Source organism: Macaca fascicularis, chromosome 4 (genome assembly GCF_037993035.2).
Source record: "Macaca fascicularis isolate 582-1 chromosome 4, T2T-MFA8v1.1".
NCBI classification, from domain to species: Eukaryota; Metazoa; Chordata; class Mammalia; order Primates; family Cercopithecidae; genus Macaca; species Macaca fascicularis.
Window position 1 is genome coordinate 15038455 of NC_088378.1, and position 19336 is coordinate 15057790.

The 19336-nt window shown below is 43.7% G+C and overlaps 1 protein-coding gene across 2 annotated transcripts in view; it reads left to right on the forward strand.

Annotated features, from left to right (window-relative positions):
• The first annotated feature begins 968 nt into the window (after positions 1-968).
• The window catches only part of RPF2 (ribosome production factor 2 homolog), a 46996-nt gene continuing 28628 nt past the window's right edge, over positions 969-19336 (forward strand). The window contains exons 1-5 of one of the 2 annotated variants that reach the window (XM_015448406.4): positions 969-1247; positions 4190-4322; positions 8210-8247; positions 11824-11863; positions 17848-17929. In XM_015448406.4, the coding sequence (XP_015303892.1) occupies positions 4266-4322; positions 8210-8247; positions 11824-11863; positions 17848-17929 (217 nt within the window). In that variant the 5' untranslated portion in view covers positions 969-1247; positions 4190-4265. The remainder of the gene's footprint in view (positions 1248-4189; positions 4323-8209; positions 8248-11823; positions 11864-17847; positions 17930-19336) is intronic. The other variant, XM_005551594.5, reaches the window with a different exon arrangement.

Below are 19336 nucleotides of genomic sequence, written 5' to 3' on the forward strand. Positions count from 1 at the left end.
TCTCGATCTCCTGACCTCGTGATCCGCCCGTCTCGGCCTCCCAAAGTGTTGGGATTACAGGCGTGAGCCACCGCGCCCGGCCAGAGGGGGTTCTTTTTGAGGTGATTAAATATTCTGGAATTAGTGGTGATGTTTGCACACCTTTGTGAATACACGAAAAACCAATGAATTGTACACTTTAAAGGGGTAAATTTTATGGTATGTGAATTATGTGGTAACTTAAAAACTGGGGAAAAAATCACGATCAGCAGTACCTTTTCTGCGCATATTTTATGTACTGGGCAACCGTGATAGACAAACTCTGTCACGCTGATCGCACAGTTGTCAATAGTGCCCATTTCACATTAATGTTTTTAGTGATTATGTGAGTACCTACCGTGCAATCAACCTTTCTAGCATCCTGGGATTCCCTGAAGAATAAAATCTGGCTTCTGAATACCTGACTCCAAGTATACAACTAGCGTGTACATCAAACTGTGAGAGTCTATGTTACTTTTTTTTTTTTTTTTGAGAAGGAGTCTCGCTCTGTCGCCCAGGCCGGATTTTGCAGTGGCGCGATCTCGGCTCACTGCAACCTCCCCCTCCCGGGTTCAAGCAATTCTCCCTGCCTCAGCCTCCCGAGTAGCTGGGGTTACAGGCGCCCGCCACCACGACCGGCTAATTTTTGTATTTTTAGTAGAGACGGGGTTTCGCCATGTTGGCCAGGCTGGTCTCGAACTCCTGGTATCAGGTGATCCGCCCGTCTAGGCCTCCCAAAATCCTGGAATTACAGGCGTGAGCCACCACACCCGGCCAATGTTACTTAAAAGTATTACCTCGCACCTGTAATTCCGGGAAAGAGCCAGGGCAAAAATCCGTAACCAAGGGAACAGGGCGCGATTCCAATCAAAATGGCCGCCAACACCTCCAGGCACCGTCGGCGAGGGCGTCCCCGGAAGTGGCGTTGCGCTCAGCTTCCGGTTCTGCCTGTTCCGGCGCACGTAATCGCCGGGTGCACGTGCATCCACTTAGTTAAGAGTTGCAGGGAGCAGTAGCGATGGACACTCTGGATCGAGTTGTGTAAGTTCGCTGGTTCTCCGCCCCGGGGATCGTTGGGGTGAAAGGGTCCCGTGATGAGGGTGGTATTGTCTCGGCCTCTCACTCTTCCTGGTTACCCCTCTTCTTGCCTGGGTGGGAGCCGATCGATCACCAGCCGGGGTTTTCCTCAGCGCGAGCTACTTGCCAGGAGACAGTGGGGAAGCTCTCAGGTGGGAGTCGCGGGATGGGATGTGGGATTGAAGCGTTGGCCGCTTTTATCCTAGTCAGTTGAAAAACATCTGACTTCCGAAGTATGAGACAGATTAGTTAGAGTGGGGTTAAGAGCACAGCCCTCGGAATCCGACAGATCTGGGTGACAGTCTGGCGTGTTCACTTAAAGCTTTGTGACTTTGGGTCATTAAATGTCTCTAAATCTCAGTTTACTCTGTAAAATAGCACTCATCATAGTCATACTTCTTAGAGCTGTGAGGGTTAGTTTTGCGAATGTATGTAGAGCCTTTGCTGCAGCACGTAGAAATGTTCATTAGTTTTGGTTTTTTTTCTTTCCGACTTTGTACACTCCTCTGAGTTATCCTTGAATAATACCTGTTTTAAATTTGTTCAAGAATATTTATTGTGCTAAACAGCCCTGCTGTTATTTGCTGTGGTTTTCTTGCTATTTACGTAGGTTAGTATGTATCCAAAACGACAGTTTTAGTCATTCAGAGATTTTGCACACCTGCTATGCCTCTAGCTGTTTGGACTACAAAGAAGAGTCGTTTACTAGGTATTGGGACTAGTTTACACATTAATTGGGAGCCAGGCAGCTAATAAAACATGTTAATCGCTATTTGCATTTGTTGCTGTTTAATGAGTTACAGAAGATAGAATAATTTGTATCTTTATCAACCAGTAAATGATTAGAAGCTTTATATGTGACATTATCTCTGGAGGAGGATTTTTAAAATCTACATGGGAAACTAAAGTGCATGTATAGTCTCTTTCTTCCCAAAGTGTCCATGGGACTGGACGAGGGAGGGTCATAATTGTTTGGGAGGAGAATTCTTTCAGTAGATGACAGAGAACTGTCTGAAAAATCAGGGCGCTCATTGTAGAGGAAGCAGAGGTGAAGCCCCTTTTTTGAACAGAAATGTATAAAAATACGCCATTCCTACTGTCACATCATAAAGTCAGAATAATGAATTTATTTTCCCTTAATAGTTTACAGGGTAATTGGTCTACATGAATTTTTAAATCTGGCTTAAAAAACATTTTTTTTTTTGAGACAGGGTATGGCTCTGACACCCAGGCTGGAGTGCAGTAGCCCGATCACAGCTCACTGCAGCCTCGACCTCCCCGGAATCAAGCAGCCCTCCTACCTCAGCCTGCCGTGTAACTGGGACTATAGGCATGCACCACCACAGCTAATTTTTGTATTTTTTTTGTACAGACAGGGTTTTGCGATGTTGCCCAGGCTGGTCTTGAACTTCTGGGCTCAGTGATCCGTCCATCTTGGCCTCCTAGAGTGTTTTTATTACAGGCTGTGGCCGCCCAGCCCTAGCTCATTTTGAAAATTGGCCTGTTTACTTGCTGTGTGATCTTGGGCACATTACCTGTCTGTTCAGTTGCCTCATCTGTAAAGTGAAGATAAGAATTGTAACTTGCCGGGTGTGGAGGCTCACACCTGTAATCCCAGCACTTTTGGAGGCTGAGGCGGGCGGATCACGAGGTCAAGAGGTCGAGACCATCCTGGGCTAACACGGTGAAACCCTGCCTCTACTAAAAATACAAAAAATTAGCCGGGCATGGTGGCGGGCGCCTGCAGTAGAATGGCGTGAACCCGGGAGGCGGAGCTTGCAGTGAGCTGAGGTCGCGCCACTGCACTCCAACCTGGGAGACAGAGAGACTCGTCTCAAAAAAAATAAATAAATAAAAAAGAATTGTAACTCTCAGGATTGTGGTGAAGATTAAGCCTTAATAGAGTGACTCCAGGTAAACATCAACCTTATTATTCCCCATTGTTGGCAATAATATTGACATTCTCAGCAATGATTTTGGAGTGCAACAGTGTATACTTCCTGGCAGGCATTGTGGTCTTAAACCTAAAAGAAAGGTAAGCAGTCATTAGTCTCATGTTTAGTAAATGCCCACAGGTTGATCAGCAGTTGATGCTCAATTCTTTGTATTAGGGTACAGGATACAGTTTGACTACTTAAGGCTTGAAGAAAAAAGAAGAGTAAAAATAGCGACAGTATTTACTTGAGCCTTTTATTTTTTACTTAAAAAAAAGATTTGAAAAAGCAGTAGTAGGCCGGGCGCGGTGGCTCAAGCCTGTAATCCCAGCACTTTGGGAGGCCGAGACGGGCGGATCACGAGGTCAGGAGATCGAGACCATCCTGGCTAACACGGTGAAACCCCGTCTCTACTAAAAAATACAAAAAACTAGCCGGGCGAGGTGGCGGGCGCCTGTAGTCCCAGCTACTCGGGAGGCTGAGGCAGGAGAATGGCGTAAACCCGGGAGGCGGAGCTTGCAGTGAGCTGAGATCCGGCCACTGCACTCCAGCCTGGGCGACAGAGCGAGACTCCGTCTCAAAAAAAAAAAAAAAAAAAAGCAGTAGTAAAAGAATGGTGGAAATATAAAAATGAAAGCTTTTTTTTTAAAAGCTAACAAAACACTTATTTAACAATCATAAGGAAATATCTTTTACTGATATCTCCCAAAAAAGTGAGATTTTGGCTGGGCCTTGTGACTCACACCTGTAATCCCAGCACTTTGGGAGGCTGAGGCAGGCAGATCACCTGAGGTCAGTAGTTCGAGAATAGCCTGACCAACATGGTGAAACCCTGTCTCTGCTAAAAATACAAAAATCACCCAGGTGTGGTGGTGTGTGCCTGTAATCCTAGCTACTTAGGAGGCTGAGGCAGGAGAATTGCTTGAACCCAGGAGATGGAGGTTGCAGTGAGCCAAGATTGTGCCATTGCGTCCAGATTGTGTCCAGCCTGGGCAAGAGTGAGATTCCATCTCAAAAAAAAAAAAAAAAAGTGAGATTTTGTTTAAGGGTGGAGTCCTAAATGACAAATGTGTTTTTAAGAATTTGCATATTAGTTAAGTCATGCCTTTGCAATGTGAGGAAAATGTTTAAATAGTTATGAATTGTGCTTTTCTGAACAGAAAGCCCAAAACGAAAAGAGCCAAGAGATTCCTTGAGAAGAGAGAGCCGAAACTCAATGAAAATATTAAAAATGCCATGCTGATTAAAGGGGGAAATGCAAATGCAACAGTGACACAAGTACTTAAAGATGTGGTGAGTATATATACTTAATCTTTAAAAGGTATTGAAGTCATTTTGGAATTTTCAGCATGCTAGGTTGGGCTGCCGGAGAAATACATAGATAAGCTTGCCTTACCATAAGAACTACTAATCTTAGAGAAGAGCTAAAGTTGGGGGGTTCTTTACCCTGCGAGGCACCAACTACTAGTTTTTCTTAAAGCAACTAGTTCTGTTAGTAAATTTTATTATTATCTTTTAGGAGCACAGATGGGTCTGGTAGGGTGAAGGTCTCCCTTAGTAAATTTAAGCTGTTTTCAATTACTAGAATTTGGCTTACTCACATTTTAGGAAAAAATTTAATTTGTAAAGAGAAATAACTGCATATTGCTATATATTTAGTCATTCAACAACACCAGTTACTGTGCCTCTGCTGGGAGTTAATACGTGAGACACAGTTCTTTCAGTGAGCTTAGAGAGATAGACATGTAAAAAGTTCTCACATTGTGCTGTGTTGGAGGCATGGACAGGGTAGGGTGGGAAACAGTTAAAATCACATAAGGGAGGCCGGGCACAGTGGTTCACGCCTGTAATCCCAGCACTTTGGGAGGCCGAGGCAGGAGAATCACAAAGTCAGAAGTTCGAGACCAGCCTGGCCAACATGGTGAAACATGGTGAAAACTAAAAATAAAAAGATTAGCTGGGTGTGGTGGCACATGTCTGTAGTCCCAGCTACTCAGAGGCTGAGGTAGGAGAATGGTCTGAACCGGGGAGGTAGAGGTTGCAGTCAGCCGAGATCGCACCATTGCACTCCAACCTGGGTGACAAAGACTCCATCTCAAAAAAAAAAAAAAGAAAATCACATGGGGGACCCCCACACAGGGTAGGTCCCCCCAGAGATAACACTTCAGCTTCATTTTGAAGGAGAAGTTGGTGCAAGAAGTGGGAGAGAAAGAGAAGACCCTCTGAGACTGAGAAAGAAGTTTGTGCAAAAGGGAGTATGAAGGAGCGTTGATGCATTTGGAGAACTATAAATAATGGGGCATGGCCAAAGGAGAGTGGGCTAGATGAGGCTAGAAGAAGAGGCATGGGTCATATAGTAAAATGGAGTTTGAATTTTAATCTGAAAGCTCCATGTAGTCATTGAAAGATAATAAGCAAGAGAATTAAAAGGACCACCAGTCTTTTTAATTGGCTTGACTAGAGAGGGTTGAGAGCAAATGTAGGAAACTAAACCATTGCTGCCAGCTAGGTGAAGAGCATCTGGAGTCCAGTGGTGGCAATGAAAATGAGAAATGACCAGAAAAAAATAGATGTTGAGGGTAGAAGAGTTGGGAACTAGTGAAAAGTATGACTTCCCAGGTTTTTGGCTTGAGTGCCTGATGGGCAATAATGCCAATTAGAAAATGTGTCAAGTGGAGCAGGTTTGGAGGGAAAGGTGAAAGATTCAGTTTGGGACATGTGATTTAAGTAATGAAAATAAAAGCTTTGTTTTTTCTACCTCTGTAGCGTAGTGTCCAGCCCAGTGTCTGTACATAGTAGGTACTCAATATATAGGTAATCAATGAAAGAAAGGCCAGGCGCAGTGGCTCACACCTGTAATCCCGGCACTTTGGGAGGCCGAGGCGGGCAGATCACGGGGTCCGGAGTTCAAGACAGCCTGGCTAACATGGTGAAATTCCATCTCTACTAAAAATACAAAAATTAGCCGGGCTTGGTGGTGGACGCCTGTAATCCCAGCTACTCAGGAGACTGAGGCAGGAGAGTCTGCTTGGACCTGGGAGGTGGAGATTGCAGTGAGCTGAGACCACGCCATTGCACTTACTCCAGCCTGGGCAATAGAGCAAGACTCCATCTCAAAAAAAAGGCATAGTATGTGGAGATATCTAGTAGGTTATTTGACTAATTAGGCCTTCAGTACAGCTAATAGGTCTTTGAATTAAATCAATTAAGTAATTGAATACATTTTTGTTGTTATTGAGATGGCGTCTCACTTTGTCACCCGGGCTGAAGTGCGGTGGTGTCATCTTGGCTCACTGCAACCTCTGCCTCCCGGGTTCAGGCGATTCTCCTGCCTCTGCCTCCCGAATAGCTGGAACTACAGGCTCATGCTACCACACCCGGCTAATTTCTGTGTTCTTTTAGTACAGACAGGGTTTCACCATGTTGGCCAGGCTGGTCACAAACTCCTGGCCTGAAGTGATCTGTCTGCCTCAGCCTCCCAAAGTGCTGAGATTACAGGAGTGAGCCACCACACCTGGCGTTGAATACATTTTTAAACTTGCCAAACTCTATGCCTGATAAGCATAGTCAATTCAGATGTCTGAATGCCTTATATAGGCCCATCCCTTTTTTGAAATGTTTGTCTGAATGTCATTGTGCTGACGGGACACTGCCCCTCTCCTAGTATATCCATCAGCACAATGATCCTACATATTTAAGTAAGCTTTAAAAGCAGCACAATATTACAGATTACTACAATAATTAAAATTCATCATGATTATCAAAATTCATCTGAGTTATCAAGAAAGAAGAGGTGGCAATGTTTATTACACGGAAACAGGGAAATAGTTGGCCACGAATCATCAAAAGTTTTATACTTAAAAAGGCAGATTTTACTGTTGCATTTTCTTTGTTCACCAACTCTGATAGTTGATGAATGATTATTATACCTTATTTTTCATTGTTTCCCTCATTTACCCATTTCTCTAATGCAAGGTAGTACCTGATGACATCTTTGTTATTCTCTGTGGTAGAGCAGTACTGGCCATACAAGTAATAAGTGATTATAGGCCAGGTGTGGTGGCTGACACCTGTAATCCCAGCACTTTGGGAGGCTGAGGTGGGAGGATTGCTTAAGCCCAGTACAACAGCCTGGACAACAAAGTGAGACCCCATCTCTTTAAATTAAATTTTTAAAAATAGTAAAATACAGCCTGGACAACATGGTGAAACCCCATCTCCACTCAAAATACAAAAATTAGCTGGGTGTGGTACATGTGTCTGTACTTGGGAGGCTGAGATGGGAGGATCACCTGAGCCCAGGAGTTTGAGGCTGCAGTCAGCTTTAATCGCACCATTACACTCCAGCCTGGGCAACAGAGTGAGACCCTGTCTCAAAATACATAAATAAAATAAAATGAATGATTATTAGTGGATGGGTAGAAGTAGGGAAAAAAATGAAGAACATTGAATAATAGGCATTTTTTAAAGAGCTGTGTTTATCCCTGGCTAGTATTCTAGTTGTCATCATTGTGACTGTTTCTGAGTTTTCTTATCTCCACACAACATCAACCTTTCCTGATAGAATTTATTTTTTCTGTTTTTATCTACTACTTTTTTTTTTTTCCGAGACAGGGTCTCACACTATCACCAGAGCTGGAGTGCAGTGGTGCGATCAAGGCTTACCACAGCCTCAAATTCCTAGGCTCAGGTGATCCTCCCACCTCAGCCTCCCAAGTAGCTGAGACTGCGGGCATGCACCACCATGTCTGGCTAATTTTTGCAGTTTTTTGTAGAGACAGGGTTTTGCCATGTTGCCTAGGCTGGTCTCGAACTCCTGGGCTCGAGTGATCTGCCTTGTCCTCCCAAAGTGTTGGGATTACAGGCGTGAGCCACTGTACCTGGCATTGTTTCCCCAGAGAGAGACTGGACTAAGTCGAGTTTAAAGACATGAAGGAAATGGTTTAAGTTTGATAGACTATTGAAAGGGCATAGAAACTTTTAAATAGGAAAGTCTAGTCCAAGAATATTAAGTTTATGTTTCAAGTTACTGTAAGTGATGAAAAGGGAGTCAGGAAGAAGGCCTCAGGACAAGATTGAGGCCCCAGAGCAGTCTTGGAGAGTGACTGTTATGATGTTTTATTTTTATTTCTGCTTTTCAGAATGTGTTTGTTTTAAAAGCTATAAATTTTGTTTTACAGTATGCACTGAAAAAACCATATGGTGTCCTGTATAAAAAGTAAGTCATGATTTCTTTTACTGTATTTTAAATGATTTTGTTTCGTTATAAAAGTAACTACTTTATGGAAGATTTGGAAAACAAAAAAATTTTTTTGTTTTTTTTTTTTGTTTTTTTTTTTGAGACAGAGTCTCGCTCTGTCGCCCAGGCTGGAGTGCAGTGGCCGGATCTCAGCTCACTGCAAGCTCCGCCTCCTGGGTTTACGCCATTCTCCTGCCTCAGCCTCCCGAGTAGCTGGGACTACAGGCGCTCGCCATCTCGCCCGGCTAGTTTTTTGTATTTTTTAGTAGAGACGGGGTTTCACCGTGTTAGCCAGGATGGTCTCGATCTCCTGACTTCGTGATCCGCCCGTCTCGGCCTCCCAAAGTGCTGGGATTACAGGCTTGAGCCACCGCGCCCGGCCACAAAAAAATTTTTTAAAGATACTAAAATTCCTTATTGTTATTAATATTATAATTTCTTTCTTTTGTTCTATTTTTTCATTTGTATTGAATGTCCTTGCATAGTTGTGACCATAGCATATGTATTTTATTTTGAAATACTTACAGATTTACAGAAAAGTACAAAAATAATGCGAAATTCCCATATACCCTTCACCTGGCTTCGCCTAATGTTACATCTTGCATAACCATAACGCAGTGATCAAAACTAACAGATTAACACTGATTCACTAATGTTAATCAAATGACAGACATTTGATTAGCATCAGTTTTTCTTTTTTCCTTTTTTTGAGACGGAGGCCTGTTGTCGCCCAACTGGAGTGCAGTGGCGTGATCTCTGCTCACTACAACTTCCACTCTTCTGCCTTGGCCTCCCATGTAGCTGGCATTATAGGCACATGCCACCATGCCTGGCTAATTTTTTTGTGGTTTTTTTGTTTTGTTTTGTTTTGTTTTGTTTGAGACGGAGTCTAGCTCTGTTGCCGGGCTGGAGTACAGTGGCACGATCTCAGCTTACTGCCACCTCCGATTCCCTGGTTCAAGTGATTCTCCTCCCTCAGCCTCCCGAATTGGGATTACAGGCACATGCCTTCACGCCCAGCTCATTTTTGTATTTTTAGTCAAGACGGGGTTTCGCCATGTTGGTCAGGCTGGTCTCAAACTTCTGACCTTAGGTGATCTCTGCACCTCGGCCTCCCGAAGTGCTGGGATTACAGGCGTGAGCCGCCACCACACCCGGCCCAGTTTTTTTTTCTTTCTTTTCTTTTTTTTTTTTTTCGAGACGGAGTTTCACTCTTGTTGACCAGGTTGGAGTGCAGTGGCGCGATCTGGTCTCACCGCAACTTCTGCCTCCTGGGTTCAAGCAATTCTCTTGCCTCAGCCTCCCAAGTAGCTGGGATTATGGGCATGTGCCACCATGCCCGGCTAATTTTGTATTTTTAGTAGAGACGGAATTCTCCATGTTGGTCAGGCTGGTCTCGAACTCCCAACCTCAGGTGATCCACCCATCTCAGCCTTCCAAAGTGCTGGGATTACAGGCATGAGCCACTGCGCCCGGCTCTAGTTTTCCTTTTAATACTTTTTCTCTTGTAGCATCCCATGTTGCATTTAGTTTTCATGCCTCCTTAGTCTTCTCCAATTTGTGACAGTTCCTTAGTCTTTCCTTGTCTTTGATGACCTTGACATTTTTGACAAGTACTTGTCAGTTATTTTGTAAATTATCCCTCAATTTGGGTTTAAATTTTCTCATGAATTGCTTGAGGTTATGCATGTTTGTCAAGAACACTACAAAAATGTTGCACTTTCCTCATATATTCTTCTGGATTCTAATCCAGTGTTCTTTTTTTTTTTTTTTTTTTTTGAGACTGAGTCTGGCTCTGTCGCCCAGGCTGGAGTACAGTGGCCGGATCTCAGCTCACTGCAAGCTCTGCCTCCCGGGTTTACGCCATTCTCCTGCCTCAGCCTCCCGAGTAGCTGGGACCACAGGCGCTCGCCACTTCGCCCGGCTAGTTTTTTGTATTTTTTTAGTAGAGATGGGGTTTCACCGTGTTAGCCAGGATGGTCTCGATCTCCTGACCTCGTGATCCGCCCGTCTCGGCCTCCCAAAGTGCTGGGATTACAGGCTTGAGCCACCGCGCCCGGCCTAATCCAGTGTTCTTAATTTAATTGCTTAAATTGTTCTGTTTGGCAATTGGGAACCCCCCGTTTTTTTGTTTGTTTATTTGTTTGTTTTAATTTGAGACAGAGTCTCTGTCACCCAGGATGGAGTGCAGTGGTGCAATCTCAGCTCACCACAACCTCCAGCTCCTGGGTTCAAGCGATTATCCTGCCTCAGCCTCCTGAGTAACTGGGATTACAGGTGCCCACCATCACGCCCAGCGAATTTTTGTATTTTTAGTAGAGGCAGGGTTTCACCATGTTGGCCAGTCTGGTCTTGAACTTCTGACCTCAGGTAATCCACCAGCCTCAGCCTCCCAAAGTGCTGGGATTACAGACGTGAGCCACCACTCCCAGCTGGGAGCTCTTGGTGGAGTCTCGCTCTGTCGCCCAGGCTGGAGTGCAGTGGCGCAATCTTGGCTAACTGCAAGCTCCGCCTCCCGGGTTCACACCATTCTCCTGCCTCAGCCTCCCTAGTAGCTGGGACTACACAGGTGCCCACCACGCCCGGCTGATTTTTTTGTCTTTTTTTTTTTTTTAGTAGCGATGGTCTCAATCTCCTGACCACGTGATCTGCCCGCCTCGGCCTCCCAAAGTTGGGAACTCTTTTGGTTTGGTTCCTATGACCTTTCAACATGCCTCCTGTTTTTGAGCACTTCCTTACTTTCTAACATCACAAAATTCTCTGGATTCATCTTGTCTTTTTCCTTACCACAGCCCTGGAATAAGCTACAGTCATCCCTCAGTATCTGTGGGCAATGGTTCCAGAAACCTCCCCTTAGATACTAAAATCTAGGTATGCTCGTCTCTTACATAAAATGGCCTAGTATTTGCATATAACCCACGCACATCCTCCTGTGTACTTTTTTTAAAAAATGCTTCCCATAAAAGTAAGTCACATATACTTTAAATCGTCTCTCGATTACTTATAATATCTAATATAATGTAATACTATGTAAATCGTTATAATGCTGTATTTTCTGGTTTATCCTGCTTTTTATTGTTCTTTCTTTTTATTTCTTGATTAACTTTTTTTTAGAGACGGGGTCTCACTGTCACCCAGGCTGGAGTGCAGTGGCATGATCATAGCTCACTGTTGTGAGCCACTGTGCCCAGCCCCCCCACCTTTTTTTTAAAAACACACTTTCTTTGTCTATTGAATACTAGCAGTCTGTGGTTGGTCAAATCAATCCATGGATGCAGAAGGATGCGGAAGGATGCAGAATCCATATATACAGAAGACTTTATTTTCCACAAGCCTGTAAACTCCATGAAAGCAAGCATTTTGTTTGATGTAGTAGTATAGTATCACTAGCTCCTAGAATGGTGGCCTGGCATATAATTGGCATTGAATAAATATTTGAATGAATGAATATCCTTTCAATTTTTTTATCATCTGAATATAAAATTACCTTAATACATTCATTGTATATACTTATTGAGGTTATTAAAATTGCAGTCACTTTTTTTATATTCTTAGGAAAAATATTACAAGACCTTTTGAGGATCAGACATCACTGGTAAGTACAATAATCTTTATGATTTAAGAGAACATATAAGTAGTAATGATTCAGATTAATTCATTTGTACTCCAAATTTGTGATTTTTTTTAAATTAGAGGTCATCCTATGTGAGGGAATTTTGATGTAAAATGGAGAGGAAATACTTTTAAAAATATCTATAGATCTTTCTTTTCACTATGGCTGGGAAATGTGTTATTCATTGCCTGCAAATACATTGATAAAATTTTTAAAACTTGGCCGGGCGTGGTGGCTCACGCCTGTAATCCCAGAACTTTGGGAGGCCAAGCCGGGTGGATCACCTGAGATTAGGAGTTCAAGACGAGCCTGACCAATGGAGAAACCCCATCTCTACTAAAAATACAAAAAAAATTAGCCGAGCGTGGTAGCACATGCCTGTAATCCCAGCTACTCAGGAGGCTGAGGCAGGATAATCACTTGAATACGGGAGGCAGAGGTTTAAGTGAGCCAAGGTTGCGCCATTGCACTCCAGCCTGGGCAACAAGAGTGAAACTCCAGAGCCAAAAAAAAAAAAAAAAAAAAAAGTAAAACTTGAGTTGCATTTAAAGGACATAATGAATTTTCAAAAGGAAGTTTATTATAGACCTATTTTTATAAAGCAAGTTTGAGTTCTAAAAATATGATTCTTCCTTCCGATGCCTTTACTTTTTTTTTTCTTTTTAAGATTGGGTCTTGCTATGTTGCCCAGGCTGGTTTCAAACTCCTGAGCTCAAGCAATCCTCCTGCCTCAGTCTCCCAAGTAGATGGGACTACAGGTGTGCACCACCACAACTAGCGTGGATACTTTTAAAACAAGAAACGCTACTTGAATTATTGGTAACAGATGTCAGTTGTTTTCTTAGAGTTAATCAAATTCTTGTTTGAGTATATAGTCAACCAAAACTAAATGAAAAAACTAGGAAGTGAAATCAAAGATTGTTTATAGTAAATGGGGAATGATGAATGGATTTCAGTATGTGATGATATTAGTTTCTTCCTTAAGAAAATTAGTTTCTTCCTTAAGAGTTGGGCCAGACACAGTAGCTCACGCCTGTAATCCCAGCACTTTGGGAGGCCAAGGCAGGAGGACTGCTTGAGCCCAGGAGTTCGAGACCAGCCTGGAAAACATAGTGAGACCCCGTCTCTATTTAAAAAAATTTTAAAAACTTAATATGATTATGTTTTCTTGATAGGAACCCATTGTTTATTTTGAAATAGGGTCTGGCTCTGCTGCCTAGGTTGGAGTGCGTTGGAATGATCTCTGCTTGCTGCAGTCTCCACCTCCCAGACTCAAGCCATTCTCCCACCTCAGAAGCGGGCACTACAGGTGCACGACACGATGCCTGGCTAATTTTTGTAGAGACAGGGCTTTGTCATATTGCCCAATCTAGTCTTAAACTCCTGAGCTCAAATGATCTGCCTGCCTTGGCCTCCTAAAGTGCTGGGATTATGGGTGTGAGCTATCGCACCCAACCAGGAACCCATTATTTGTTGTTTTTTCCTTAAGCTCATTTGACTTTTGTAATTTTTTTTCTTTTAATTAGCGAATTTAAAAGAAAGAAATTAATGATTAATTAGATTAAAATCAAATAATCTTATTGTAACTAACTGCAGTGAAAATTAAGATAGTATCGATAAAATGCATTTTACTCAGTTTTTTTCAAATTACTTTTATTTTTTTTTATTTTTATTTTTATTTTTTTTTTTTTTTGAGACGGAGTCTCGCTCTGTCGCCCAGGCTGGAGTGCAGTGGCGCGATCTCGGCTCACTGCAAGCTCCGCCTCCCGGGTTCACGCCATTCTCCTGCCTCAGCCTCCCGAGTAGCTGGGACTACAGGCGCCCACAACCGCGCCCGGCTAATTTTTTGTATTTTTAGTAGAGACGGGGTTTCACCGTGGTCTCGATCTCCTGACCTTGTGATCCACCCGCCTCGGCCTCCCAAAGTGCTGGGATTACAGGCGTGAGCCACCGCGCCCGGCCTTGTCTCGTATTTTTTACAGTCATTTGTTGAAGAGATCCTGGAAGTAAAAATAAAAGATTTATCTCAGAATTCTCTGTTTCATATACCACTTAATCAAGGCCTGGCTTTGTTTTGTGACACCATAATGCTTTTAGTTGCATGACCACTTTGTGGCAGTGTTCCATAGTGAAAGCTGCAGCACTTGAGCTTTTTTAGTCTAGTGTTGATAAAACAGCTTTTCTTACTCTTAAGTTTGTGACATTCCCTCTCTTTGATCTCCTATCTCCAGATATAGGATATATTTATTAGCTATCTGAATCCCAGACCTACAGAGCTCAAAATGGCTATGGAAGGAGTGGTTGTGTTGGAAATAGTGGTCAATTTTCTCCTCCTGACCCTCTCCACACATTTTTTTCACTACGATCTTGGAGACATGAGTTTTGCTGCTTTAGAACAGGGGTTGGTTGGCAAAAATACACTGCTTGCAAACCAAATCCCTCTTTGTGTGAGGCTCATGAGCTAAGAATGGTTTTTACATTTTTAAAGAGTTGGTTAGGCTGGGCGTGGTGGCTCATGCCTGTAATTCCAGCGCTTTGGGAGGCCAAGGCCTGTGGATCACCTAAGGTTAGGAGTTCGAGACCAGCCTGACCAACATGGATAAACCCCGTCTCTATTAAAAATACAAAATTAGCCAGGCGTGGTGGCGCATGCCTGTAATCCCAGCTACTTGGGAGGTGAGGCAGGAGAAGCACTTGAACCCGGGAGGCGGAGGTTGCAGTGAGCCGAGATCGTGCCATTGCACTCTAGCCTGGGCAACAAGAGTGAAATTCCGTCTCAATTAAAAAAAAAAAAAAAGAGTTGGTTAGGTTGGGCACCGTGGTTCATACCTCTAATTCCATTGTTTTGGTAGGATGAAGTGGGAGGATTGCGTGAGGCCAGGATTTCTAGACCAGCCTAAGCAGCATATTGAGATTCCATCTCTTAAAAAAGTAAAAAATTGGCAGGAAATGGTGGTGGGAGCCCAAGTACTAACTGTCTGGGAGACTGAGGCAGGAGGATCTGCTGAGTGCAGGAGTTTGAGGTTATAGTGAGCCATGACTGCACCATAGCACTTTTAGCCTGGGCAGCAGAGTGAGACCCTGTCTCACACAAAAAAGAAGAGTTGGTTAAAGACAACACAAAAGGATGAGCCTAAAATACTTATTATATGGCTTTTTGCAGGTAATTTGACTACCCCTGTTCTAGAATTTTAAGAAATAAAAAGTAGACTTTGTGGAGAATGGGATGAGATTATATATACGTATATACACGTATACACACACACATTCACACACACGTGTGTGGGTATATATATAAAACACTCAAGTATATATGAAGGGTGTTTTGTGGAAAGCTTTGGGATGTTAGTCATACCATGAGAATGTTTAAGAAATTTTAAGAAAGTAATTCCATTGATTTAGACATACAAAATAAATATATATATTTTAATTGAGACAGGGTCTCGCTCTATCACCCAGGCTTGAGTGCTATGGCACCATCTCGGCTCACTGCACCCTCCGCCTCCTGGGTTAAAGTGATCCTCCCACCTCAGTCTCCTAAGTAGCTGGGACCACAGGTGCATACCACCACACCCGGACATTTTTTTCTATTTTTACTAGAGACAGGATTTTGCCATGTTGCCTGGGCTGGTCTCCAACTTCTAAGCTCGTGCGATCCACCCACCTCAGCCTCCCAAAGTGCTGGGGTGACTGGCAAGAGCCACCACACCTGGCCATAAAAAGTATTTTCTGGACACCTACTTTGTTCAGGACATTGTACAACATTGTACAAGGTGCGTTCACGTGACATCGCATGTGGCCTTTGCAAGTTTTTGCAGGAGGTGGTATTATCCCTGCTGATAAAGTTAATTCTCAGAAAAGATTATTTGTCCAGATACTTAGTGGCAGAGCCTGAATTCTTGGACTTTCTGACTCTGCATCCCCCATACTGGTTGTGGACAGGCCAGCTGGGTAGTTGTTTGTCCTTTATGCTTCTGTTTAGAGACTAGAATGAATGATAACCAAACTAGGGGCTCATACCTCAGAGAGTCTTGTAAGGAGTAAAGAAAAATTGAGGGTTATGACTCTTTCATCTGTTTTCTTTTTTTTTTTTTTTTTTTTGAGACAGAGTTTTTGCTCTTGTTGCCCAGGTTGGAGTGCAATGGCGTGATCTCAGCTCACCACAACCTCCGCCTCCTGGGTTCAAGTGATTCTCCTGCCTCAGCCTCCCGAGTAGCTGGGATTACAGGCATGCACCACCACGCTTGGCTAATTTTGTATTTTTAGTAGAGACAGGGTTTCACCATGTTGGTCAGGCTGGTCTCGAACTCTGACCTTAGGTGATCCGCCCACCTCGGCCTCCCAAAGTGCTGGGACTACAGATGTGAGCCACTGCGCCCGGCCTTTTTTTTTTTTTTTTCTTAATAAGAGGCTTTCCAATTGATTTTTGGACTAAAACATGTTGATTCTAATTTTTGTGCTAAGAGTGGTGATCTCAGTAAACTGAATCAAAGCATGTGGGATGTGGAGACTATAGGCATAGTGTAAAAAGAGCTGTCTAGGATTAGAACCCCACACTTAGATTTTTTACTACTCTGAAATCTGTAATGGAAGTCTATACCTCTGAGAACCAAATGGATAAGATCTCTCTCTTTCTTTTTTCCAAGATGTTGTCACTGTGTCACCCAGGCTGGAGTGCAGTGGTGTTATCACAGCTCACTGCATGTAGCCTTAATCTCCTGGGCTCGAGTGATCCTTCCTCTCACCTCAGCCTCCCAAGTAGGTGGGACTATAGGTGCTCACCACCATACCCAGCTAATTTTTTGTATTTTTCATAAAGACAGGGTTTCACTATGTTACTCAGACTGGTTTCAAACTCCAGATCTCAAGCCATCCACCTACCTCAGCCTTCCAAAGTACTGGGATTACAGGCGTGAGCCACTGCACCCAGCCAGATAATTTTTTTTTTTTTTAAAGACAGTCTCACTCTTGTCACCTAAACTGGAGTGCAGTGCTCTTGTCACCCAGGCTGGAGTGCAATGGCGTGATCTCGGCTCACTGCAACCTCTGCCTCCCAAGTTCAATGAATTCTCCTGCCTAAGCCTCCTGAGTAGCTGGGATTACAGGCATGCACCACCACGCCTGGCTAATTTTTTTTATTTTTAGTAGAGACAAGGTTTCACCATGTTGGCTAGGCTGGTCTCAAACTCCTGACATCAGATGACCTCAGGTGATCCAGCTGCCTCAGCCTCCCAAAGTGCTGGGATTACAGGCATGAGCCACCTTACTGGGCCTCATGTGTTTTAAATGTATGCAATGATAGTAGTGATATCCTATGAGTTAAAGGGATTTGTTCAGCAAATGAACACTTGGTGTGCTATTCCAAAATGACAGCATAACAAAATAAATGGTTTCATTTTATTTATTAACTGAATAGTTTTCATGTATTCTTAGTCTTGAAATGTACATCTTTTCCCTAAGTACCCCAAATCAGAAAACTTGAAGTAAAAAGCTAGAAATACTTTTCCCCTGTATTTTCCTTTCTGGTTCATTAAGTCTTCATTAACTTCCACTGGGGGAAAAAAAAAAAAAAAAAACTGGTATAGTTTTTTGTTTTGTTTTGTTTTATTTTTTTGAGACAGTCTTACTCTGTCCCCCAGGTTGGAGGACGGTGTTGTATTCTCAGCTCACTGCAACCTCTGCCTTCTGGGTTCAAGCGATTCTCGTGCCTCAGCCACTAAGGTAGCTGGGATTACAGGCGTGTGCCGTCACACCTGGCTGTCTTTTGTATTTTTAGTAGAGACAGGGTCTTATCTTGTTGTCCAGGCTGGTCTCAAACTTCTGATCTCAAGCAATCCACTCGCCTCGGCCTCCCAAGTGCTGGGATTACAGGTGTGAGCCACCGTGCCTGGCCTGAGTTTAAAGGTAAGATTCTTAAAGTTCTTAAATTTATGCGTTGACTAAATGGGATTTATTTGGTTTTATAGGAATTCTTTTCAAAGAAGTCAGATTGTTCTTTATTCATGTTTGGCTCCCATAATAAGAAGCGGCCAAATAATCTAGTAATAGGTAAGTATAATTTACTTTTTAATGTTTTCACTGTTAGAGTCAACTTGTTAGCAGCAGCAAATTCATATGGGTCTGGAGCAACTTGGTTCTTGCCTCTTCAGAGGAAATAATTCATCCAGGGGGCATAGGCAGAGTAAGAGACTGAGGGAATTATTTGAACAGGAGTGAAAGTTTATTAAAAAGTTTTAGAGCAGGGGCCTGGCATGGTGGTTCATGCCTGTAATCCCAGCCGTTTGGGAGGCTGAGGTGGGTGGATCATTTGAGGCCAGGAGTTCGAGACCAGCCTGGCCAACGTGGTGAAACCCTGTCTCTACTAAAAATACAAAAATTAGCCAGGCATGGTAGTGCATGCCGGTAGTCCCAACTACTGGGGAGGCTGAGGCATGAGAATTGCTTGAACCTAGAAGGTGGAGGTAGTAGTGAGCCAAGATGGCGCCACTGTTCTCCAGACTGGGCGACGGAGTGAGACCCTGTCTCAAGGGAAAAAAAAAAGTTATAGAGCAGAAACAAAAGAAAGTAAAAGGAAGTAAAGTACCCTTGCAGCGCCAAGCAGGCAACTTGAAAGATTCAAGTGTGCTGTTTGACCTTTGACTTGGGGGCTTTATACGTTGGTATGCTTCAGGGGTTTGGCGTCTCTTCTCCCTTGGTTTTTCTTTTCTTCTTTTCTTTGTTTTCTGAGACGGAGTCTTGGTCTGCTCCATCGCCCAGACTGGAGTGCAATGGCTCAGTCTCAGCTCACTGCAACCTCCACCTCCCAAGTTCAAGCAATTCTCCTGCCTCAGCCTCCTGAGTAGTTGGGACTATAGGTGCCCACCACCATGCCCAGCTAATTTTTGTATTTTTCGTAGAGATGGGGGTCTCACCATGTTGACCAGGCTGGTCTTGAACTCCTGACCTCAAGTGATCTGCCCACCTTGGCTTCCTGAAGTGCTGGGATTACAGGCATGAGCCAGCATGCCTCTCCTACCTTGATTTTTCCTTGGGATGAGCTGTCTGCCTGTGCAGTGGCCTGCCAGCACTTGGGAGGGGCCACATGCACAGTGTGTTTATTGGAGTTATACATATGCTCATTTGAAGCATAGAGCAAGGTCATATACCAGTTAAAGTCTGCCATTTTGCCTCCTAGTGTGCGTGCTTGAGCCCACCCACCCAACTCCTGAGATCTTATTGGGAAGCTGCTGATTACTAGCCTCAGGTGTTATCTATTTCTTGGGAGCATGCCTCTCCTTGGCACTGGCTGCAACCAATTATTATTTTAGAGAGACAGTTAAACAGCCACCTGACCATCACCTGATGGTTGCCTGACATTCCTGGTTGGGGTGGGGTGAGTGGGCAGCCTCTCCTGTCCCGTGCATGTCTGCCTATCTACTGTAACAAGCTCTGTGACTCAGATTAACTGATGGTATT